We start from the raw sequence: 22250 nt of genomic DNA, 5'->3' as shown, positions 1-22250 counted from the left end.
GACTAGAATGCTCATTATTTTAAAACTATGTTTATTTTGAGCAAAGGATCCTCATTATCCCAGACTTTAGCTTGTACTCGGCAGGCTGTATTTAAAGGGTTTATTCTCCTTGGGGGTGAGGGGGAGAGGCTCTGGGTGAGGTGAAGGCACATAAGATAGCAGGTCCAGTTTTACCACTCTTATGAATTTTGTGCTAGGGCTGAACTGCTCAGCAGAAAAAAGGAGCATTGTTTGTATGAACTGTATAAAAGAGAGGGAAGGAGGAAATGTTAGAAGGATGCTTTCTCAATTTTTATTTCTTAAAAGGCGCTCTTGTGGCTGCATTTCCTCTAAATCAAATATTTTGTGTCCATTTTGACTGAAACGCATCCGTCTTGGTCTAGCAGCACATGGAAAGATCGAGAAGGATTTTTCCTAAACTAGCAGAAGGTCAAGCAGGAAAGTTGAGAGAGCTACTCTATCTTCAAGAAGTGCCAATATCGATCTTTGAAATCATTAAGCCTTGCTATTTTGATCTAACAAGGTGAAGTGAGTTCTTTTATAAGGAAACGGAAAAAAAAATCTACTAAATGATTATAAATGAATTTCTGACTTTCTAAGTACCACTTGATCTTCACAGTTCCATCAGTAATGCCCACTGCATAAAAATCAGTCAGAGGAAATCTAACCTAATGTGAAAGCAGCTCCTGTGAGGTGAGGTGTGTAACACTGAAGAGGCAGTCTGCTGGCTAAGATGGTGGGTTCTGGAGTCACGCAAAACTTGACTGAGTCCCAGCTCTGTCACTTACCAGCTTTGTCATCTTGAACAGCTTGCTGAACCTCTCTGAGCTCACCCCTGTAAGTTAGATGATGTATATAAACTACTCAGAATGCCTGGCACACAGTAGGTGCTCAATAAGTGTTAGCTATTCCTGCTCTTCTGACAGAGATTTTAACTAATACCAACATGATATGGGGCCTTCCCCTTCCACTTGTCCTAAAACATTTATTCATGTCATCTCATATTTTATTTGCCCTTTGTATTCATAGATTTAGTTTTTGACTGCTTACTGTTGTCAGGTAGTGGGCACTGAAGAGTCAAAGATGCCCTAGCCACAGTCCTTGCTCTTGAGGGGAAGGGACAACTAGATGATGTCATCAGCTGAGATAGTAACAGGAGGGAGAGCAAGTCCGTGGGTTGGGGGTGAGGCAGGGATGCGTTCAGTTCCAGATGGGTTAAGTTTAAAGGTATCTGGGGAGACGCAAGTGGATCTGCCCTGCAGGCAGCTGTTTTCAATGGATCTGTAGGTGTGCGACGAGAGTAGGCTGGAGGTATACATTTGGCGTCATGTAAATATGAGCTATGAGCAGTGCACACACTCTGACACTCCTAGAGGTTGGTCAGGGAGCCAGAACAGTGGGAAGAAGTATGGGGTGGGGAAGGAGCCCAGGTGCACACCAATGCTTGGGAGCGGGAGATGGCAACAGGGGTTTCCGGGTGTCCCCTAGGGCTCCAAAAGACATTATGTGCAGCTACTCAGCTTTTTAAATTGATATTTAATTTATTAAAATAAAAAATACAAAAATGTAATTTTCTAGAGTTGGATCAACTACAAATCTCATATCCTATTTAAAATTTCCTAAACTTTGTCGATCCTTTTAAGAGTGATTTTTCAACTTGGTTAATTAAAGTAAAAGATACTTTAAACACAAATGTAATATATTTGATTTTCTTTTTAAGTTATTTCAGTTTTCTGACTAATAAACCTTTCCCTAGTACTTATGTCATTTTATAAAACGAATAAACTCACAAATAAGGTGAAACTTCAGTTCTCTTACACATTTCAATCCAGTATAAAATAGCAAAATTATCTTAAGTTTCAACTTAAAGATCCAACATCTAAATCAGTCACTCAATGACATATTTTAAATTAGAATCACAAGGCTATTCATGTTAACAAGTTATCTTAAACATTACAAATACTGTATATATTTAAAAGATTAAAGACAGACTTTCCCACAAACTTATCTAAAAATATAAATACTTTGGGTTTTATTTAGTCTATCATATTTGCAGTTAATTCTAAACTTTCCCAGGATTAAACCACTATCTTGTAAGGAAATAATTTGCTTTAACATGGAACCCAAACCCAACAAAGGGTTCCATCTTCTCATCTCCGTCCCCAAGATTCAAATTACTAGTTACCTAATTCTCAAGTCCTCTTTGATTCTTCTACCTTTCACATAAGCTGCCTTGCCAATTGACCCGAATCAATGAATCTAGCCATCGTTTAATCCTACTCCCAAGTCTTTGTACATCCTTCCTTGATGACCGAGTCATAACTTGTAGGTTCGCATAGGATCTGCGACCTGATTCTGCATCGTCAACCCCCCCGGGTCAGACTTCATAGTAGGTGGCTGACGAATAGGGACTGATCACAGAAGTGGAAGAAGAACCAGTGAGAAATGCAATAGTACAATAGAATTCAAAGGAAAGAGAGAATTTCAAAAAGGAAGGCGTCGTCAATATCAAGAGTTTGAAATGCAGCAGGGAAGTTTATAAGGTAAGGGGATGAAATATGACCATCAGAATTAAAGGTTATAAATTTAAATTTGAGATTTACATTTCATCAGTGAAATTTTCGCGTCATGATGTGGGTAGACAACAAGTAGCTATATATTAAGAGTGAACTACAAGTGAGAAATTGGGAATTGCATTTAAAGGCAGCAATGACTCAAGAATTTTTTAAGACTTTTTAGTTTAACTTAATATTTTAATTGGGCTGGCCCCGTGGCTTAGCGGTTAAGTGCGCGCGCTCTGCTACTGGCGGCCCAGGTTTGGATCCCAGGTCCGCACCAACGCACCGCTTCTCTGGCCATGCTGAGGCCGAGGCCCACATATAGCAGCTAGAAGGATGTGCAGCTATGACATACAACTATCTACTGGGGCTTTGGGGGGAAAAATAAATAAATAAAGTTAAAAAAAAAAACCAAAAAAAAAATTTTAATAAGTGAAACAGTGAGAGAGAGGGAGGGACGGAAGGAGAGGAAGAGAGACGGGGTGTTAGCCAAAAAGTGGAGGAATGAGGCTCAAAGGAAGAGATATTTGTTCTGTATTTTATTTTAATTAAAAAAAAAAAAACGGTTTGAGCGTGTTTACTGCAGAGTGAGTTGACTTGTTTGGAGGGAGAGAGGAAGTGGTAAGAGCGAAGATTCAGGGCAGAGAGAGGATCAACCGGTGAAGCAATGTGCCCGAGGATGCGACCAAAAGTAAATGAGTCCAGGTGAAACGGTTGACCTTGACCAGGAAAAGGAACACCTTATCCTCTGAGAATGGCGGGAATGAGGAAAGGACTGATTCAGAGGTAGATAACAGTGTGGGTGCGGGCGAGGCAGGAAGTTGAGGTAGCTCAGCTGAACTGCCTGAATCTGGCCTCCCCGGGGCCAGCCAGGCAGCGACTCACTGCACAGTTTCTGAGAACAGACTGAATTTGGGGTGGGATGATGACAGCTCCAGAAATGGCCCAAAGGAAGCCATCAGAGGGCTTTTTGGTAAGGTAGCAGTTTGTATGAATCACAGATCAGAGCAAAAATCCTGGAGGTTTCTATTCAACTCTGATTTCTCAGTGAAAGAAAATGAGACCAGAGATTAACACATGCTCAAGAATATTTACTAGTGTCTCTCAAACTAGAAACTGGGTTTCTTGGCTCAGGCCCGCCTCCCGCCCCCCAACCTTTAAAAAAATACATAACTGATTTTCTCCACCTCTCTCCCAGGCTAATTTTTCTTTTCTGCCACTTCTAGCATGTCACTTTCTCTCAAAAGCCTTCCCTGACCTCTCTCTCCTCCCCAGCTAAAGAAGATCCCATAAAAGCTGTTATACATCCCTTTTATCTTTCCTTTGTTGCACCATAAGTTGAAATTCTAGTTTTATTTATGTGATTATTTAACGTTCCTCTTTCCCAACAGATATTATAAGCTACGTGAGGACAAGGACTCTATCTGTCCACTTCTGTATCCGGGTCAGCACACAGCTCAACGCCTAGCATGTAGTTAGTACTCAATAAATATGATGAATGAATTTATATTCCAAGTATATAGTGTCGTAAGTATAATATTCAAGAGTTTTGTTTGCAAATTAAAGTTCCACATTTGTGACATTTGTGAAAAATGTCCACTGTGGGGTTCCAGGAAGGCTGATTTATATTTTCTCTGTAGGTCGGGCATATAGGAAATGCTCAATACATATTTGCTGAGTGAGTAAGAATTTCTGTGCTATTGGAATTTTAATGCCCTTAAGAAAACAAATATACCTTTGCTTCCAAGCCACTCAAAATAATTTAAACATATTACCTAAACATTCAAAAAAATCTATTAAAACATGTAAATTAAGATTTTCCAAACAATGTTATTTAGAATAACTATGAGAGTTCATCAGTACTTTGTTCATAACCAATTTATAACGAAAATACTGATCACATAATTAAGGGAGCTTCTGGGATAATTTATAACTAGAAAACCCAATGTTTAATTCCTGAAGTTTCACACTTTTGAAGTCTCAGAGCTATCTTCCCTTAGATCTGACCCTTGGTTACGAAATGACCTTAAGCAATTTTTAGTACAGAAATTCATGCATTTGAAAACATTTAAAACGAAAAGCCATCAGCAATGAATTGCCTACTGCTTTTCTCAGGGAAGGAAATTTGTGAACACAAGCATGAAGATTAGTGCCATACGGTAAGCAAATATTTTTTCATGTCCCACCCAAAGCAAACAATGAAAATAGAAACTTCAAGGACAATTATAAAATATCTCCAAATTTAAAGACACAGCATCCCTTTTTCCTTTGGCTTCCCTCTATACTTTCATTAGAAATAAATGTTCCTTAATCAGTCCCAACTGAGAAGTTCTAGCAGGAAAACCTTTCTGCTCTTTTGATGGTGAGGTAACTTTTTTTCTTACATTTTTTTACTTTCAAAACTTTATGAAGCAAAAAAAAAAAAAAAAAAATAGAAGGTACTCAAATGTTTGTTGATTATGGATATAAAGAGACATCAGCAAGTCTACCTGGTCTAGCCCTTAATTATACGTACAGACTCTTGCATTCTAATTCTTTCATGGAAATTTTAATTTCCAATCGAGGCGATTACCTCCATGAAGAATCAAAATGTCCCAATGTTTAGGCATACAAACTATATTTCCCAAAGTGTCACAGTGTCAGCATAAAAATGCTTTGTCACATTCATTTGGGCAAGTTAAGGGGAACATCAATCCTTGAGTTTCCAGGGCAGACTGATTTCGAATAGTCTATCCTGTTGTCCATCCAATGTGTTTTGCATTTTACTAGAAAATTCCGTAACCATATCTCATGCCAAGATGACTATCAGCCAGATAGATTATCGCTCAGGCTGACCATAGCTGAAAAGAACAATGAGAAATGTAACCTTTTTCCAGGTATTTCTCAAGGCACACACACAGTCCAGGGCTGGGTTATAGAGAGATGATACCAACTCTCCAATAATCCTTCCAGGGTTCAACAATCCTGTCAACTTGGAATTTTCTGACTCCAAGGTCTGTTACATTGTGGTTCACTCACATTCCTTCCTGTTCCATTTGCAATGAAGACCTACTGGCTATTCCCCTATGGAAGGGCACACATTCTCCCCTTGACTATATTCTCAGCCTCTAGATGACGCTAGTATTCAAGAAGCTAAACTTTTGCATTTGTGAAAGGCACAAGGTGACCTGACTGAAAGGCAGACATATAGTTGACCAAGGGAAAAGTAATTATTAGTACTTTAAATTTATCCTTATTTTCATCATAACAAAATACTAGCTTGCTTAATATAATTTAAAGGCATATCACAGTTGTGATACTTAGCTATTTTTGTTTTTCCCAAATTTTAAGATAAAATGTATAAACGCATTAAACAGATACCTTAAATACTTAAAGCACTGTGAATCCACACAAGATTAGCAACAGGAGAAAGAAAAACTGGTTTGAAAGAGTTTAAAACTAAACTTTATGAAGACATGCACGTGTGTGTACAGAATCTAAAAAATAAAACAGATGGTAATTAAAAGAAGGGAAATGTTTAAGATGTGGAAAATGCTGAGTTGAAATAAATTAATAAAACACTGGAAACAAGCTCACCAAATCTGCAAAATGGGAGAATAGTTTCCGAAAGACAGTGGCCCATTTAGGTGATGAACACCAGACCAAGTGTAGTTCTGTTTAGCTTCAGGGGAGGAGGAGGAAAGGATCAGGCACCAACGGTGAGAAAGCCCAACAACACTTAACAGACTGGTGCACGGTGTTCCCTAACAGCTCTGGGCTAACTCCTGGTCTAAGGACAAGGCAGTTCTCTGTCTTCGTTTCCATCAGTGAATGGTGATCCAGAAGCACCCAGTTCGCTGGGCCCACCAGATGAGAGTGGACAATCTGAAACACTGCTCTGGGCCCGCAATCAGGCCAGGGTTGGCTGACTTTTTATAGACAAGAAAGAGTCCTTGAAACACACTCTGTGGAAAGGGCCTATGGGAGTTGTAAGAAGTGAGAGTCCTGAAGACAGCTGTGGGAAATCACATTATCGACAAATTAAAAATACCCATCAATAGCGATGCCATTTCCTTTAGGAACTTCAGGATCTTGGTGTATTGTTGCAGTGAGACGGGTACTCCCTGACCTCCCTTAAACCCAAAGTCCTTTCCCCAGCATAACCAGTTAGGCAGCAGTAGAGTGCCCCTAACTCATTCCTACTGTGTGTGTGAGCGGGAGAGAGTAAGAGACAGGGAGAGAGTAGAGCTGTGTTGAGTGCAAGCCATGCGTGAGAGTCTCTCTCCTCCCCCAATTGTAGTCCTGCCTCTTGGATCTAAAGTGTAACTAGGCGCCGGCCCGGTGGCGCAAGCAGTCAGGTGCGCGCGCTCTGCTGCGGCGGCCAAGGGTTCCCCGGTTCGGATCCCGGGCGCGCACCCACGCACTGCTTGGCAAGCCATGCTGTGGCGGCGTCCCATATAAAGTGGAGGAAGATGGGCACAGATGTTAGCCCAGGGCCAGTCTTCCTCAGCAAAAAAAAGAGGAAGATTGACAGATGTTAGGACAGGGCTGATCTTCCTCACACACACACACAAAAAAGTGTAACTAAAGTCTATTGATTGCTTTAATGAGAGTTTTACAGTATATTGAGCATGATGCTGGACACTGACACTCTGAGTCTGAGCACATAATTTACTAGAGGAGAAAGACAGGTTTACTCACTTGACAGTCCAGTAAAGCCAAGTTATTCACAGATACGGTGAGTGCTAGAAGAGACTTAGCTTGTTGCAGGAGAAAGAATTCTAGACTAAGAGTTAGCATATCCCTGGGTTCTACTCTGGGCCCTGCTATTTATTTAGGGTTATGTGATGCTGGCCATGCCATTAACCTCTCTGGGCCTCAGTTTCCTCATCTGTGAAATAGAGATGTGCAACTAAATGACCTCTAAGGCCCTTTTTGGATCTAACATTTGGAATGAATGTGGTCTGTGTGTTCAGAAGAGGGAGTAATCATTTGGGATAGAATGATCAGGAGTTTACAAGATAGAAGTAGGGTATTTGCTCATTTTTCTGCAAAATCTGATTTCTCAGCTGCAAAAAATCCAGAGTACAGAAATGTCAACTGTAGGCTGCAAATATCCCTGGTAATCTCCGCCTCACAGATAACCAGTCAGGAATTTTTTCTTCCAGATATTTTAATTATAAGTGCTAATTACAATCATTATTATTGCTAGTTTAAGTGCTAATTATAATCATTACTATTTGTATTAAAATTGAACACTAAGTGCATGTTTCTTCAATAAATTTAAAAAAATTTAAGATTATATCCTGGATATCTTTCCACCATGTCCTCACATATACATCTCATTTTTTCCATCAGCACAGAGGATTGCATTGTATCTATAAATTATACTCCATTTAACCAGTGTATATTGACAACATATGAACTGTTTCTTTTTGATCAAACAAGACTGCAACAAAATTCCTTGTATACCCTGTCCTAAAATTCAATCTTGACATCTCTTCCCTCACTTCCCATTTCCAATCCATCACCACGTCCTGGTGATTTTACCTAATATCTCTGGAACCCATCCACTTCTTTCCATCTAATTACCTCCACTGTATTCAAGTGGAGATTCAACAACATCTCGTGAAACAGCCCCTTCATTGGTCCCCTCTCTCCCCAAGTCTTGCCTTCCAGTTTCCCAAACTGCAGCCAGAGATGCGAAGCTTATTACTTTTCAGTTTAAAACCTTCAATAGCCTCTCACTATTCTTAAGATAAAGACCATTGCCTTATAATGGTTGGACTGTCTATAACTCACTTTGACATACATCAGCATAGACAGTCTGGGATTTATGAGTATGTTTTTAATCTGCACCCTAGGATGTAGATTAATTAGCTGCCCCAACCAGGAATACACACTTAAGAGATGGTTAGTAAGAATGTTATCAGAAGGGTACAATCCAGCAGTGGTTTCTACAGGTAGGTTAGCTTCTTTATCTCCAATCAACATAAAAAACTTTATTAATTAGCCAATGGATGTTAGAAATTATTTTTCCTTGGTGAAATCAGTTTTGTATAAGATGTGTGGACTGGCTACAACTAGCATAGAAGCATTCCCACGCTTGCATCAACATGGTAGATGGTAGCGATGCAGTAACCTGTTCCCCTCCCAATGGTTCCCAATGCTTGTTTCTGAAAAATGCCTTGTCCAGTGGCTAGCTCAAAGAATTCTTGTTGCTTAAACTCTTAGGTTAGCTCAGCCCTGCCTCTAGAAGAGTGTCACATTTGCCTCCAATGAACCTTGCATGAAAGATATAGTTGGAGAAACTAAAGGAATAGAAGGAGGGACTTCACTCAGCTTACAAAACATGTTGCATGATTGTTTTGATTCCTGCTTACTAATCGATGTTGGAATGTGGGGCCGAATGGAGCTGAGATTTGGTTTTGGACCAAGTGTGAGGCTATGAGGAAGGAGACCTTTACGGTCACCCAAAAATATTGGGAGGTTCCAACATCCACCAAAAAACCCTTAAATAAATAGGAAGGACCACACTGGTTGAGGTCAGATTATGGCATGCGGCCTATGCAGCCCTTCACGACCTAGCTTCTGCCTACCTCTCAGGGTGTTTCCTGGAACACTGCTACCCTGGGACGTGTGAGCATGCTATACACATTCCCACCCCTGCAACTCCCTTTGCCTGATTAGACCCCACTCGTCCTTCGGATTCCAGCTGCACATCCCTTCCTCAGGGAAGCCATTCCTGCCTCTCAGACCAGGTCACAGCTCCCTTCCACCCCTCAGAGTGCCCAGTACTTTCCTCCCTGCAGTCCTAGAGGAATGCAGAGTGAGACGTCTGTATGGTTAACGCGTTGATCCCTACAAGATTGTGTCCAAGTCCATTTTGTCAACTTTTATATCCCAACCACCTGGCACAACCTCCATAAACATTTATCCCAGAGAAGATCGTTTAGATTTTAGTCTACACAGCATTGATAGAAAAAAAAAAAATCTTTTTATGTCACTAGGTTCACTAAGCGGAGCAGGTCCTCCACAGTGACAACACTTTATAATATTTTTTAAAAATCCAACTAAACTCACAAAGTGACGGATGAAGAGTATATAAACTACCACAGGCAAGGCAATGGCCCTCTCTTTTAAATACTATAAAGGCCAACTTTGAAAATTCATCACGGAAGTGAGAGCCAGAAAAAGTCACCTTCCTCATCTCTCATTTCTCCATATTTGATAGTGTCCTTGAGTCTCAACACTTATAGAATGATCATTTCAGCAGGTAAATAAGTTCTGTTTTCTCAAAGAACTCCACTTTTACTTTGTTTCCTCAAAACTAAGCTTTTGGCACCTTCCCTCCTTTCCGCTAATACAAACGTGGAATGGTTACTATATTTCTCCCCCACGTGCTTTACATGCTTGAGGTATAGGAAGCATTTAAACTACCCCTGGAAAGATATTTAAGTAGACAATTGTATAATAAGGAAAGTTACATATGTAGTTAGAAATTCAGGGGAAATCCCATGTGTTTAAGTTTGAAGTTCCCTGTTACTTCATGTGGTTTGCTTTTTTTTTTTTTGTTTTTTGGTGAGGAAGATTGGCCCTGAGCTAACATTCGTTGCCAATCTTCCTCTATTTCGTATGTGGTTCGCCGCCACAGTATGGCTTGACGAGCGGTGTGCAGGTCTGCGTCCAGGATCTGAACCTGCAAACCCCGGGCCGCCAAATCAGAGCTCGAGAACTTAACCACTACACCACTGGGCCGGCCCCTACATGTGGCTTTTATCTAAGGTCAACATGAAGTTGGCTGTGACAAGAAACGTGTCGCTCGAACACCTCCCTCCACCCTATCCCTTTCCTTCTATCCTATACCCCATGGTGCTGCTCTGGTCCAGACCTTTCATTTTACATTCGACAAAACTGAAGGCCACAGAGGCTGAGAATCAGATTTATTAAACATTTTCTAAGTGCAGACATGGAGCGGGGAGCAGTTAGTTAGCCTCCCAGCTTTATAGACAAGAAACTGAAAACAGGGAGATTAGGTGAAATTCCTGAGGTCTCACAACAAAAGGCCAAGTCAGGATTCACACCTGAGGAGAGTTCAGCCCCCACTGTAGCCTCCTCTGGGAGAGCGGGTCACATCTTTTACTCCCCCTGAGACTCCCTCAAGAAGTGCAGTGGACCAACCGGCTTAGGGATGGAAGACAATACAACCCCCGCCCTAGTTTCTTTCAAAGGGCTCACGTAAACTAAATCGATGGTAAGCACCTACAAACAGAGGTGAGTAAAGAGATTTAATGGGACCAAACACTCGTATGATGCTGTCGTCTGTTTGAGAGCATGATCCTGATGATTCCTGACTTATGGGTGTATGTCTGCGAGTACATGTGCCTCGCCCCATCACACCTGCCATCAGGGGCCCTGCAAAGTGTGAGGGTAGTGAATTCTTGAGTTTTGGTTTGTTTGCTTGTTTGTTTTTTGTTTGTCTAATTAACTCTTACAGGACAACTGCCAGTCAAGGGATACAATTTCAGTAATTTTACTTTCTCTAAAGCTACTTTAGTGTTTTTTTTTTTTTTTGATTATATAAAACTCACACTCCTTTTGCCCCATTAAATCTTTGAATCTAGGCAGGGCATTAAAAAAAAAACAACTCTCTCGCTCTCTCCACACCAGTGGGCTGTGACTTCTCTAACTTTCTTTGTTTCCAGGCTCACCTCCCCAGAGCCACAGCTAAGCCCTGGGCTTCAGCACCAGGAAATACTTGCCATTTAGCATTGAAAAGAGAAAGCTGCCGTCGCATCAAAAACAGAGCCAGAACTTGCTTTACGGCAGGGAGATCAGGCCTCCATCACTGAAAGACCATCAGTGGTCTTGGGAGGCTAGGACTTGCCTGGGCTGCATTGTATCTCTGAAGCTTTCATTATGTCTACTCCTAGAACACTTGGTTTCCTCCAGCAAAACCAAATCCCAGTGAGGATCACAAAATCTGTCCCATCAAGTTAAAAACAGAATGCAGATAAATTGTACTTGGTGAACTAAATCTTGACTGTCCAGCCAATGAACTCTTTTATGATTCTCTTTAGAAACGACTATAGCAGTAAATGCATTTGGTTACACGTTAGATAGCCAGCAAACCAGGATTCAAACCCAGGTCATCTTGACTTTAAAATGTGAGCTCTCCCAGCTTCCCCACACGCCCGGCAGAGGCTGGGAAACAGGATAATAGCGAAAGGAATTGCTCTGAAGTTGTTTAGTCAAGGAGTGCAGGACTGGGGGTTAGAAACAAGGTTTCCAGCCCTAGTTTTGCCTCTGACTTGTAGGGTTTCCTTAACAAGCCCCTTCCTCTCTCCAAGCTTTGGTTTTCATAAAATGAGGTGTTTTACCCAGTGAAGCCCTCTTCCAGGTCATGATTCTGTAATGTACGGACATTTTTAAAGCCTCACCTTAGCTACTTAAGAAACAGGCTTAAAAACTTATTTGGAAAAAATCAAAATCTTTTTATCACTCAAAGAATCAACGGAAAAGGCTGCAAAACAACTCATATCATTTGAAATATAAAGTGTGGTTTGTTGCCATTGGGATTAACATATGGATTCAATGAAATAAGAAATCAGGCAAAGGAGGAAACCAGCTTTATGAGGCATTTTCAAGTTTCCATGAAATAGTGGTTGCAAAATCACCAATATAAACCTTCAGGCACCTTTCTGAGTTTGACACAGTGTATATGAGAAAAAAAAAAAAAAACCCAAACCAAAAACTGAGCAGACTGATAATTTCCTGCAAAGATCAAATAAATAACCTGCAGAATATCAGTGGACAGACACAAGATTGGGCTTGGAGTTGGTAGACCTAGGTTCAAATCTTGGCTGAGTGACATCGCTATTCATCAGTGTCCTTACCTGTGAAAGGAGCATAATAATCCTACCTATAGAGATGTCACAGAGCAGTTGAGAAGGTCTACCGAACAGAAGAACTACATGAAGAGCTGTTTCCTTATAACTAATCGCCTGCCAAAAACATTCTCTCACTCTATATAGGAAATTTACATGGGCACACAGATTTGGAACTTTAACGTTTGAAGTGCCTCTTAGCAAAAGCTGAAAAATTACTACAACTCACAGGAATGAGGGAAGCTGCCTTAAAACACACAAAAAATCAAAACCACCATTATCACCAAAAAGTATCTTCTTTCCCAGTAGTAAAGAAACAAATGCAAAGCTAACATCCCAACCTGAAGGTCGGGAAACACAATTCAGAACTTGGCAGTCCAGAATCATCTTCCCTTCTTCCTTCCTCAGAATCCGATTTGGCCTCAAGTCCTGTGGGACGTGCTTTGAAATTGACTCCCAGAGTGGACCTTTCTTCTCTATTTCCACCATCCCTACCTGAGTCTGACTCTCACGGCATGCCTAGACGACGGCACAACCGCACAGCTGGGTGCACTGCTCCTTCCAGGCCATCCTGGGGGCTGCCTGATCAGCGTTCCTGAGAAGAAGACCTCCTCAGGACCCAGGGCGATTCTACAGGTCTCACACTATTTCCCTCTCCTCCAAACACAGGCCCCACCTCTAGTCCAGGGTTTCCGCAGTTCCTGCAGGCTCCAGCCTCAGGGCCTATGCTCTTGCTGAGCTCCCCGCCTGGAATGCTCTCCCACCAGCCCCTGTTATTACAAGTCATGCTCCCCACGCTCCCTCTAGTGCAGTGCTTCTCACACTTTACCGTGCTCTGGAATCGGCTGGGAATCTTGTTAAAATGCAGGTTCTGATTCAATAGATCCGAGGAGGAGTCAAGACCCAGCGTTTCTAACTAGCTCCCAGGTGACCACCATGCTCCTGGTCCATGGACCCCACTTCGAGTAGCAAAGCCTATTGGCTTAGTGGAAAACAGATGGAGAGGGGGTGGTTTTTGGAGACATGCAGACATGGGTTTGAATGCCATCTTCATCAGGCTTTAGCTGTGTGACCTTGGGCAAATAACTTCACGTGTATAGTGGGAATATTATCTATTTTATATAAATGATGAGAGGGTCTTTAGAGATAGTAATAAATAGATACTATTCTTTTCAAATCTGTCCTTCCCCTGGCTCCCCTAAGCTCATCCTCTTGTCCTCTATTATGCTTCTCTGATAATCCAGTCAGTTTCTCTTTACTCTGAATCTTATTATTTAAATACTTGTGTGCACAGGCACACACACATATAAATGAGACCAAACGTTCTTTGTGGGCACAATCATTTTTGACTTTCTTTTAGCACATAAATCAAGAAAAAGGATTCTTAAAGTTAAATTTTGTTCATACAAAACTCTGAGCTGTGTGATACTTAACAGCACCATCTGTCCCTGCGGCATCACGCAGAGAAGCAGAGCTGCGCCATGGTTACAAACACGGGCTTCGGGTCAGATTCGGGTTCTAGTGCTGCTGCCATCACTCACCAGCTGCGTCCCCTGCCTAACTCAGACTAACATGTCTGGGTCTCAGTTTCTTGTAAACAGGAATTCTGCCTTAACCTCTGGTGGTGTTGTGAGAATTAAGTTAGGTAAGTTATATAAAGTGCTCTGCCAATGTGGCAGATTACAAAAATGGCCACAATTCTCCACCCCTCCCGGAATCCATTCCCAACCCCTTCTCTAATGTGACTGTGCAGCTCCTCCCATCAAAAGGTGAAGTCTACTTCTCTACCCTTGAATCTGGGCTGACCTCATGACTTGCTTCTAACACAGACTGGAGGAGAAGCAACTTGTGTCCATTTCAGCTTAGGCCTCAAGGAGCCTTGCTACCATGCTCCCTCTTAAAACCATGCTGAGTGAACACGTGAACAAGCCCAGGCAGCCTGCCCAATGATGAGAGGCATGAGGCCCAGCTGACTCAGCCCATGGTCAGCCAACAATCAGAGGCAGAGCCACCTTGGTGACCACAGATGCTTAAGGATGCCTAGAAAAGACCAGCAGATTCGCCCAGCCCAAACTGCTGATCCACAGAGTTATAAGCTAAATAAACAGTGGATGTTTTAAGTGATTATGTTTTGGGGTGATTGGTTACACAGCAATAGATAACTGACATTGGATATATAAGTAATTTCTCCATAAATAGTGGCTATTATAATATTTTTTGGAAAAAGGTACTTAACAGAAAATGAATTTTCCTTAACATTAAAATTTGTACTTTGTGGTCAGTAGTAGGAAGATGACTGAACTGGGAATTGGGATTCTTAGATTCTGGTCCCAGTGGCTTTTCCAATGGGCAGCCATATGACCTTGGACACACCATTTAACCTCTTTGAGCCTCAGTTTCCTCATCTGTAATTTAACGTGGTTAACCCAAATGACATTTAAGGTTCTTTTCTAGCTCTAAAAAGGACTGAGGGTGCATTTTTCCAAAATGCAATACTTATTCCTTGGTAACAGATAATTCTGAACCTATAAGGTGGGCCTCCTTGCTGTGGAACCCAGATAGCCAAGTTCGTTAGAAAGCAAAAGAAAAGCCATGCCACATAAGTTCTAGAATCTAAGTAGGCAGCTCTTAACAACTATTTGCAGGTGCAAGTGGACTTCTTTTATTTATTTCTAGGTTGCGATAAATATTCCAGAGGACTGAGACTGTGCAGTCTCATCATCAAATAAGAGGGATGGATACTGTTTTATAGCAATAAAGTATGAATCCAATCTGCATTTATGGCACATAAATGACTCAAGATATGTACTCAATTATCAAATGGGGGGAAAAATTTAACACCAAAATTAAAAGAAACTTCAAAACTTGTGTGTGTAGAGATCAACTCTGGGACTAGCAAACAAGTGAATTACAAATATATCCAAATACGTGTTGTATTAAAAAGCTATACAGGTGGCAGTGAGTCAATAACTAAGGTGACTTGTCCTCTCTCACAGGCATTCAGTGCCTCTCACATACTGCTAGTACACACTCTAACACTGCACTCCTGCAATTATAATGCAGTCTTCTTTGTGACACACAGCAGGCCACATTGTGGCCAATTTAAAAAAAAAACAAAGGTTGTTCTGCCCACTTCTACTACTGTTACACAATCAAAAGTCAGAGTATTTTTATTCCTAGAAGGAGTTAGGCTAAATCAGAGAATGTGTATATAATATGAGGGCAACAGTTTACCTTAACTCTGCCTTCAGATGTATATATGTAAGTCTACATAAAGAGGCACTAGGTTGTTGAAAATCTGAAATGTGTCTGGCTCATTCTTTATCAAAAACTTTTTTCTGTGACGTAAACAAACTACGTGAGGCCCTGGAGTAACTTTGGTCGGTACAGAAAGCATTGCAATGAAACTCAGCTTGTGGTTATCTACCTGGAACAAAGGTATTTTGAAATGATATGTAAATTAACATCACAGACTTGAGCAGCCTAATATTTTCCTTGAGTTAAGATCCTAAATACCTTTGCCCCCTTTCTAAATACCTTTTGAATCAATTCACTTCCCTCGCTCCTCTCACATGGGCTTTTATAGTAGCTGCCTTGCTTGTATTTTCCCCATTTCATTCTTCTCATCGCATCCAGGGTGAACTTTCTAAAATACAGATCTGCTCTGCTTAAAATCTTCCAGTGGCTTCTCTGAAGACTGTGAGATCCCCGAAGGCAAGGACTGTGTCTCCAGCACCTCGCTGAGTGTCTGGTGTCTCTGGTCTACTCATATGCTGTCTCCAACACCAGGTCAGGGGTTCATTTTATTTTGAAGAGCCATTTGTACACTGAATAGAACAGAGTTCACTGCTCGTGGTAACATCTGAGACATGATATTCCTTTCGTCTTATGCTAATAATATTCACTGCAGCTCAGGAGCATCTTTTCTAAGATGCTTGATGACACTGAGTCAGTATTTTGAGTTCTTTTAAGTATCTGCTTCAGGACACATACTCATCTGATGGGTGTATTAAGTATGTTTCAGGAGAGAGTCATTCTGATGATATACGGTCCTTCTGAAGATTCTAATCTCTGTGGGACCATGATATTCTCCGGCGAAAAGGGTGTGAGTAGGCGAAAAATTTCATTTTCACTTTATTCCCTTAAATAGCATTCAGGTGGTAACCAGACTAAGCAAGGCTACAACCGGGTGACCTCTTCCACCTACAGATAGGTGAAGGTTCCAGGCTTGCCCTCCCCTAGCATGAGGCTATCAACTGCTCTTTTCTAGGTATCTAGAAAGTCTATCTGCAACCAGATAATCAAATGACCAAAAAAGGTAAAAAAAAAAAAAAAAAAAAAAAGACAGGCAGGAGCTAGGTACTATTTAACCAAGACTCAAAAAGAGCCCAAGAATCAGGGATATTGGAGAAATTCTTGAACTCGGGGAATTTGAAACAGTCCAAGTAGAGGAAACCCAGCTACTGGGAGGTTGGTATTCAGTTATTTGGAAACTGGAGACCATTCCAAGCAGCACAGTCAATGGGCTCTTGGGGCACCAAGGGCAGGGCAGTTCCAGGAGCAAGGAGAGCAGTGCCCGCTCTGCCCCTGGGCTGGGACTGGATTCTGGCCAGAGCATAGCGCGGCTGTGTTTCCATGCTCAGGGAGGCACCAGGTGGGAGGGAACTCCGGGGGGGGGACTCTTTCCATTCTTAGGCTAATGAACATATTTAGTTGATATGCAAGTTTTTGTTTTGTTTTAAATTCCAGATATGCAAAAGCTCTTAGAACATAGCTAAGATTGGTCACATTTATCTTTAGCTGTCATTAGATATCTAAATCTTTAGAACCACAGAGGACCAGGCCCTGGGGCCAGGTGTCATGAGATAGACACTTACATACTTGCTGAAACAAAGAGCAAGCTCAGGATGGACACAGTGAGCAGAGAAGAGAAATAAGCCGAACCATGCCTTCCTTTATCAGCGTCTGCTCCATTTCTCCTCTGTGCCCGGGGCAGCTTCCTATAACTGACTCTCCAGAGAAATACAGATAACCCCAGACTGCACTCTACTTAGAGCTTCAAATTATTGTTTCAATGATCTGCCTCATGACTGTTAAAGTGTTCTATAGGCACTGGTGTTTAGCCTTAAAAGGCTTTAACATCTGTCTCCTCCTTCTTATAATAGTAGTAACTGGAGGATTAAATGGGAGAATAAATGGCAAATATACAATCATTGTCTTTAAAAGCAGCAACCACTTTCCATTTCTCATTCAACTCTCAAATGTTTCTCATCTTTTCTCCAGCTATTACTCCTCGAAACAGCTTGGTTACAGTCACCCAGGACATCCAAAATGAGTGGTGAAAAACGCCACCAGTAATTGTCTTTCATAGTGACAGAAAGAAAATAAATGCCCTATTCTTTAATGATTTGAACCACCTCAGGGAACACTTGACTTCCTGTAAATTCACTGGGCAAACGTCTATATCGCAATGGAAAATAAACTGTACTAAGTTACTAAACAGAGTTTTTGTTTTATTTTTAAGGTGAATTACAGCGCTGGAGGAAAAAAAATTGATTTCTGTCTCATATCATTGGAAAAATTCTTCAGTGATGGTTTGTGAAAATCTCACCTCATCAGGGCTGCCAAGGTCAATGAGACCCAAGCAATCGACCTGGGAAATGCTTGCCTAATTATTAAATATTCAGCAAACAGTCTGTGACCATTTAACCGTTTGCACCCGGCACCCTCTTTCAACACGTGCTGCTTCCTAACCCTGCACCCTTTCCCCAACCCCTACCCACCGCCACCCACCGAGCCAGCACCCCAGGGGGGCAAATCTTGGGACTCAAGGACATTTCTAAGAAACAGCAGCGGGTCACATTCCATTTCTGTTTTATTCACAAGCACTCAGATGCTTAAAAATGGGGGAAGAGGGGAATTAGAAATAAGGGAAAATCTCTTGCAGTTTTTCCAAATCAAGTTCTCAGGCACTGTTGAAAGTTCATTAATCAGGGATTTAAAAACAAAAGTGTTTCCTACTCCAATCAGATGCCAAGCTTTACAAACTGTCTTGGTCTCTTAGTTGGGAGAATTTGTACAAGTCCTCCCCCAACCCCTCCATCCCGGATTTTGCCTCCCCTCCCGCGCCTGTGTTAAATTACGTGACTTTTCCGAAGTAATCGAACTGCGAGTTGCCTCACCCCACACTTTTTTCCCCCGAGGCAAAAGGAAATACAGAAATAAAAATGACCTGCGAGAGAAGGTGGGGAAATGATGCCACAGAGGCGAGTTCCGCGGTCCTCCCCGCGGCGGTCCCTACCTGGGCCCGGGCGGCGGCGGCGGCGGCGGCGGCGGCGGCGGGGTCGCGGCGCCCATGGCTTCGCCGGCCTCGGGCGGCCGCGCCGGGAATCGCCAGGGGCTCAGCGCCGCCCGGAGCCCGCCGCGCTCGCAGCGGCCGCCCCGGCGCCGTCATTGGGCCGGCGCGTCACGTGGGCCGGCCGCGGGCGAGCCTCCCCGGCACGCGTAACCCTTTACCTGCGCCCCGCGCCGCGCGCGACCGCGCCGCGCTCCAGCGCCTGGAGCCGACAGCCGACCCCCCGGAGCCGGGGCTGGCCTCCGGGCGCACTGATGCAGAAAATCCGGAGCTCGGCCTCCGAGCACCGACACCCAGGTTGCATGCCCATCTCCTGCCCGTGCTGGGAAACTTTTCGGTGCCTACTTTTCTGTCGTGCTCTAGGGAGAGAGGAGCTTCCTATAATTCGAGACGTAAGTGGGGAGATAAATAAACGCACCCCCTGGCAGATAGATCTGTCCCCTCCCCCCCGTGTACTTGTATTTTTCTGTTTCCTCCTCAGTTCTGGCATTCGCCGCTTAGATCTGGTGTGTGCACGATCGCCTGCCTTTATGAGAGAGAGGGTCTGAGAACCCGCGCCGTCGCTACCGTGGTGATAATTCCTGGGAAAGTTGCACAGTCTGGCCTGCACCCTCAAAAACCACAAGTGGGAGTTCATCGAAATCATGCTTCCCCGCCCCCCACCTTCCCTCTCTTTTCCTGGGGTGTTGGAACCTCGGCTGCAATACGCCGTCTAACCCTGAGCTCCAGGCCCCTACTTGTTGCAACCCATGCACCTAAGGTGGGTGGAGAACTGCTGCTTTACCCTAAAATACTACTGAAGTATTGGAAATTCTTTTCACCTGTGCCCCAAAGTAAATGTTGGGCTTGACAGGAAAATGTTTTAAGCAACTGCGCCACCTAGCTTACCCTCTTCTCTCTTTTCTCTTCAACTCCTCCAGGGAGAGTTAGGATAAAACAGGACGCTGGAGACGTAACTGGACCAAATTCTAAACATGGACACACTACCCTTAGTTTTTAATATGTCCACTTTAGTGATTACAGCGCTATTTACACGATATTTGCTATGCTTTATGGGGGAAAACTCGTTTTTTGAATTTCCCAGTTGTGTCCTAGCTGCGTGCTTTAAAATGATTTATGAGGGAAGTTATATGCTGTTTCATGTCTTTTTCTGATAAGACCCTCTAATTTTATGATAAAACCCTTTGTCACAGGGGCCGGCGCACTGGCCTAGTGGTTAAAGTTTGGCGCCTTCTGCGTGGTTGGCTGGAGTTGGCGGGTTCCCTGGTTCAGGTTCTGGGTGTGGACCTATACCACTCATCAGCCATGCTGTGGCAGCGACCCACATACAAAATAGAGGAAGACTGGCATAGATGTTAGTTTAGGGCTAATCTTCCTCGGTGGAAAACAAAAACAAAAACCCTTTGTCACAAAAACAAAAACCCTCATGTCAAACTTCTAGCCCATGCTTTAGTAATATCCACAAGATATTGGCACATTTATCAGTTAGGTTATTCTGAGCAAAAAGACTTTGGTGTTTATCTTGGGTTTTAAAGTGTGGTTCCCAGACTGGCAGAATTAGCAACATCTGGGGGAATTTAGTAATAATGCAAATTCTTGGGCCCCACTCTAGATATATCGATTCAGAAATAGTGGGGGATGGGGAGGGTGAAGAAATCTGTGGGTTTTGCTTTTTGGTGAGGAAGATTGGCCCTGAGCTAACATCTGTGCCCATCCTCCTCTATTTTTGTATGTGGGATATCACCATAGCATGGCTTGATGAGTGTTGCATATGTCTGGGCTGTGATCTGAACCTGAGAACCCCAGGTGGCAGGAGTGGAGTGCACGAACTTAACCACTATGCCATGGGGCCAGCCCCCCAGGAATCTATGTTTTAACAAGTGATACACACTCCAGTTTGCGAACCACTGCTCTTAATATACTCAATCAGCTGGTTAAGTTACCCTCATCTATTAAAGACTGGGATTCCATCAAGCCAGAGGTGGTATTATTGGTAACCTCAAATTGCCAGTGTTATATAATTTATCATGTTGATACACTGAAACCAAACCCTCACATGTGTCTACACAAAATGTAATGTGTACTTCATGCAGATCACAGGGCATGCCAAAGGAAGATCTGAGGGGCCCCTTGTAAAAAATATGCAAGAAAACATATGGTTTCTTGATACATATAGAAATGAAACACCATGATTCACTTAGTTGTTTAGGTGTGTTCGTGTTTTCATTGGCATATAAATTGTTCCTAACTGATGAGTCATGGAAGATAGGAAAGCTAATTTGTTGGAGTAGATTTGTCAATATAGTTCTAAAGAAAAGAAACAAAATTTTAAAAAATTTATGGTATTGTCTTACATTATAACCAAAAAAAGCACCATATTAGGCATTTTAGACTTCTGAGAAAGAGATAACTGGTTAGATTCTTTATCTTTAGCTCAGATTTCTCCATAGATGGATAGCATATTTCCAGTTGCCTGCATGGATGTCTTAAGCTTTGAACTCTCTCCAGGTCCAGCTTTTTATTTTGTTATTTCCCCCACTTTCATCTCCTAACCATTCATTTTACATTTGTCACTCTACTCTCTGCCCAATTTCAAGTGGAGCTGGAGTTACGTGTTTTCCCCTCCCTCATCACCCACCTCCATCGGGAAGCCCTAAAATCACTCTTGAACTGCTCCCTCTTACCATTCTCACCGTCACGTCCTCAGATCAAGTTCTTACACTTTCTATCTCAAATTATTGCAATGGTCTCTTTACTGGTCTCCCAGCATCTGGTCTCTTCATCTCTAATCCATCTGACGCAGTACTGCCTGAGTCATTCTAAAATACCATTCCAACCCGCTATTCCCCTTCTCAAAAACTTTTTCACAATTTCCTACTGACTATCTAATAAAGTGTAAAATCCCAACATAGCATTTGAAGTCATCAAAATGCTTCCCTTCTCCACACAGCTTCCTTCACCTGAAATGTCTTTTGTTGTTGTTGTTGAGGAATATTCACCCTGAGCTAACATCTGTGGCCAATCTTCCTCTATTTTGTATGTGGGTCACCACCACAGCATGGCTGATGAGTGGTTTAGGTCTGCGCCCCAGAACCAAACCCACAAACCCGGGCTGCTGACGTGGAGCTCGCGGAACTTAACCACTAGGCCACTGGGCCAGCCCCCAAATGTCTTTCTGATATTCTACTTATCCTTCAAGCCTCAGCTGCCTGTCACCTCCTCTTGGCCATCCTTTTTGATTCTCAATTAAAGGTAATTGCTCCTCTGCAGTGTATCCTCAGCACTGGCTTTCACTTTTATTAACAACTTTTTATCACAGTCGGTCTTACATCTAATTTAGTAGTCTCCTATAGATTGTAGGATTCTGAGGGCAGGAGTTGTGGGTGACTAATTTTCAAATCATCCTAGGGCATAGCATAATGCCTTGGACATAGCTAGAACAGAGTATTTGTTAACACCTTGATTTTAAGT

General features: G+C 42.5%; 2 protein-coding genes across 3 annotated transcripts in view; one reads left to right on the top strand and one right to left on the bottom strand.

Annotated features, from left to right (window-relative positions):
* The window catches only part of C8H4orf19 (chromosome 8 C4orf19 homolog), an 83196-nt gene extending 64437 nt beyond the window's left edge, over positions 1-18759 (bottom strand). The window contains exon 1 of one of the 2 annotated variants that reach the window (XM_058546866.1): positions 18726-18759. The gene's annotated coding sequence lies outside the window, so the exon portion shown is untranslated. The other variant, XM_058546867.1, reaches the window with a different exon arrangement.
* LOC131409217 (uncharacterized) lies at positions 18677-21189 on the top strand. Its single transcript, XM_058546323.1, has 2 exons — positions 18677-19171; positions 19261-21189. Exons 1-2 carry the CDS (start codon positions 18677-18679, stop codon positions 19627-19629), a joined length of 864 nt encoding a protein of 287 aa, XP_058402306.1. The 3' UTR covers positions 19630-21189.
* The last annotated feature ends 1061 nt before the right edge of the window (positions 21190-22250 follow it).

The sequence above is a fragment of the Diceros bicornis genome, chromosome 8, assembly GCF_020826845.1.
Source record: "Diceros bicornis minor isolate mBicDic1 chromosome 8, mDicBic1.mat.cur, whole genome shotgun sequence".
In the NCBI taxonomy this organism is placed as follows: Eukaryota; Metazoa; Chordata; class Mammalia; order Perissodactyla; family Rhinocerotidae; genus Diceros; species Diceros bicornis.
Note: the sequence above shows the minus strand (reverse complement) of the source record. Positions and strands in the feature narration are given on the sequence as shown.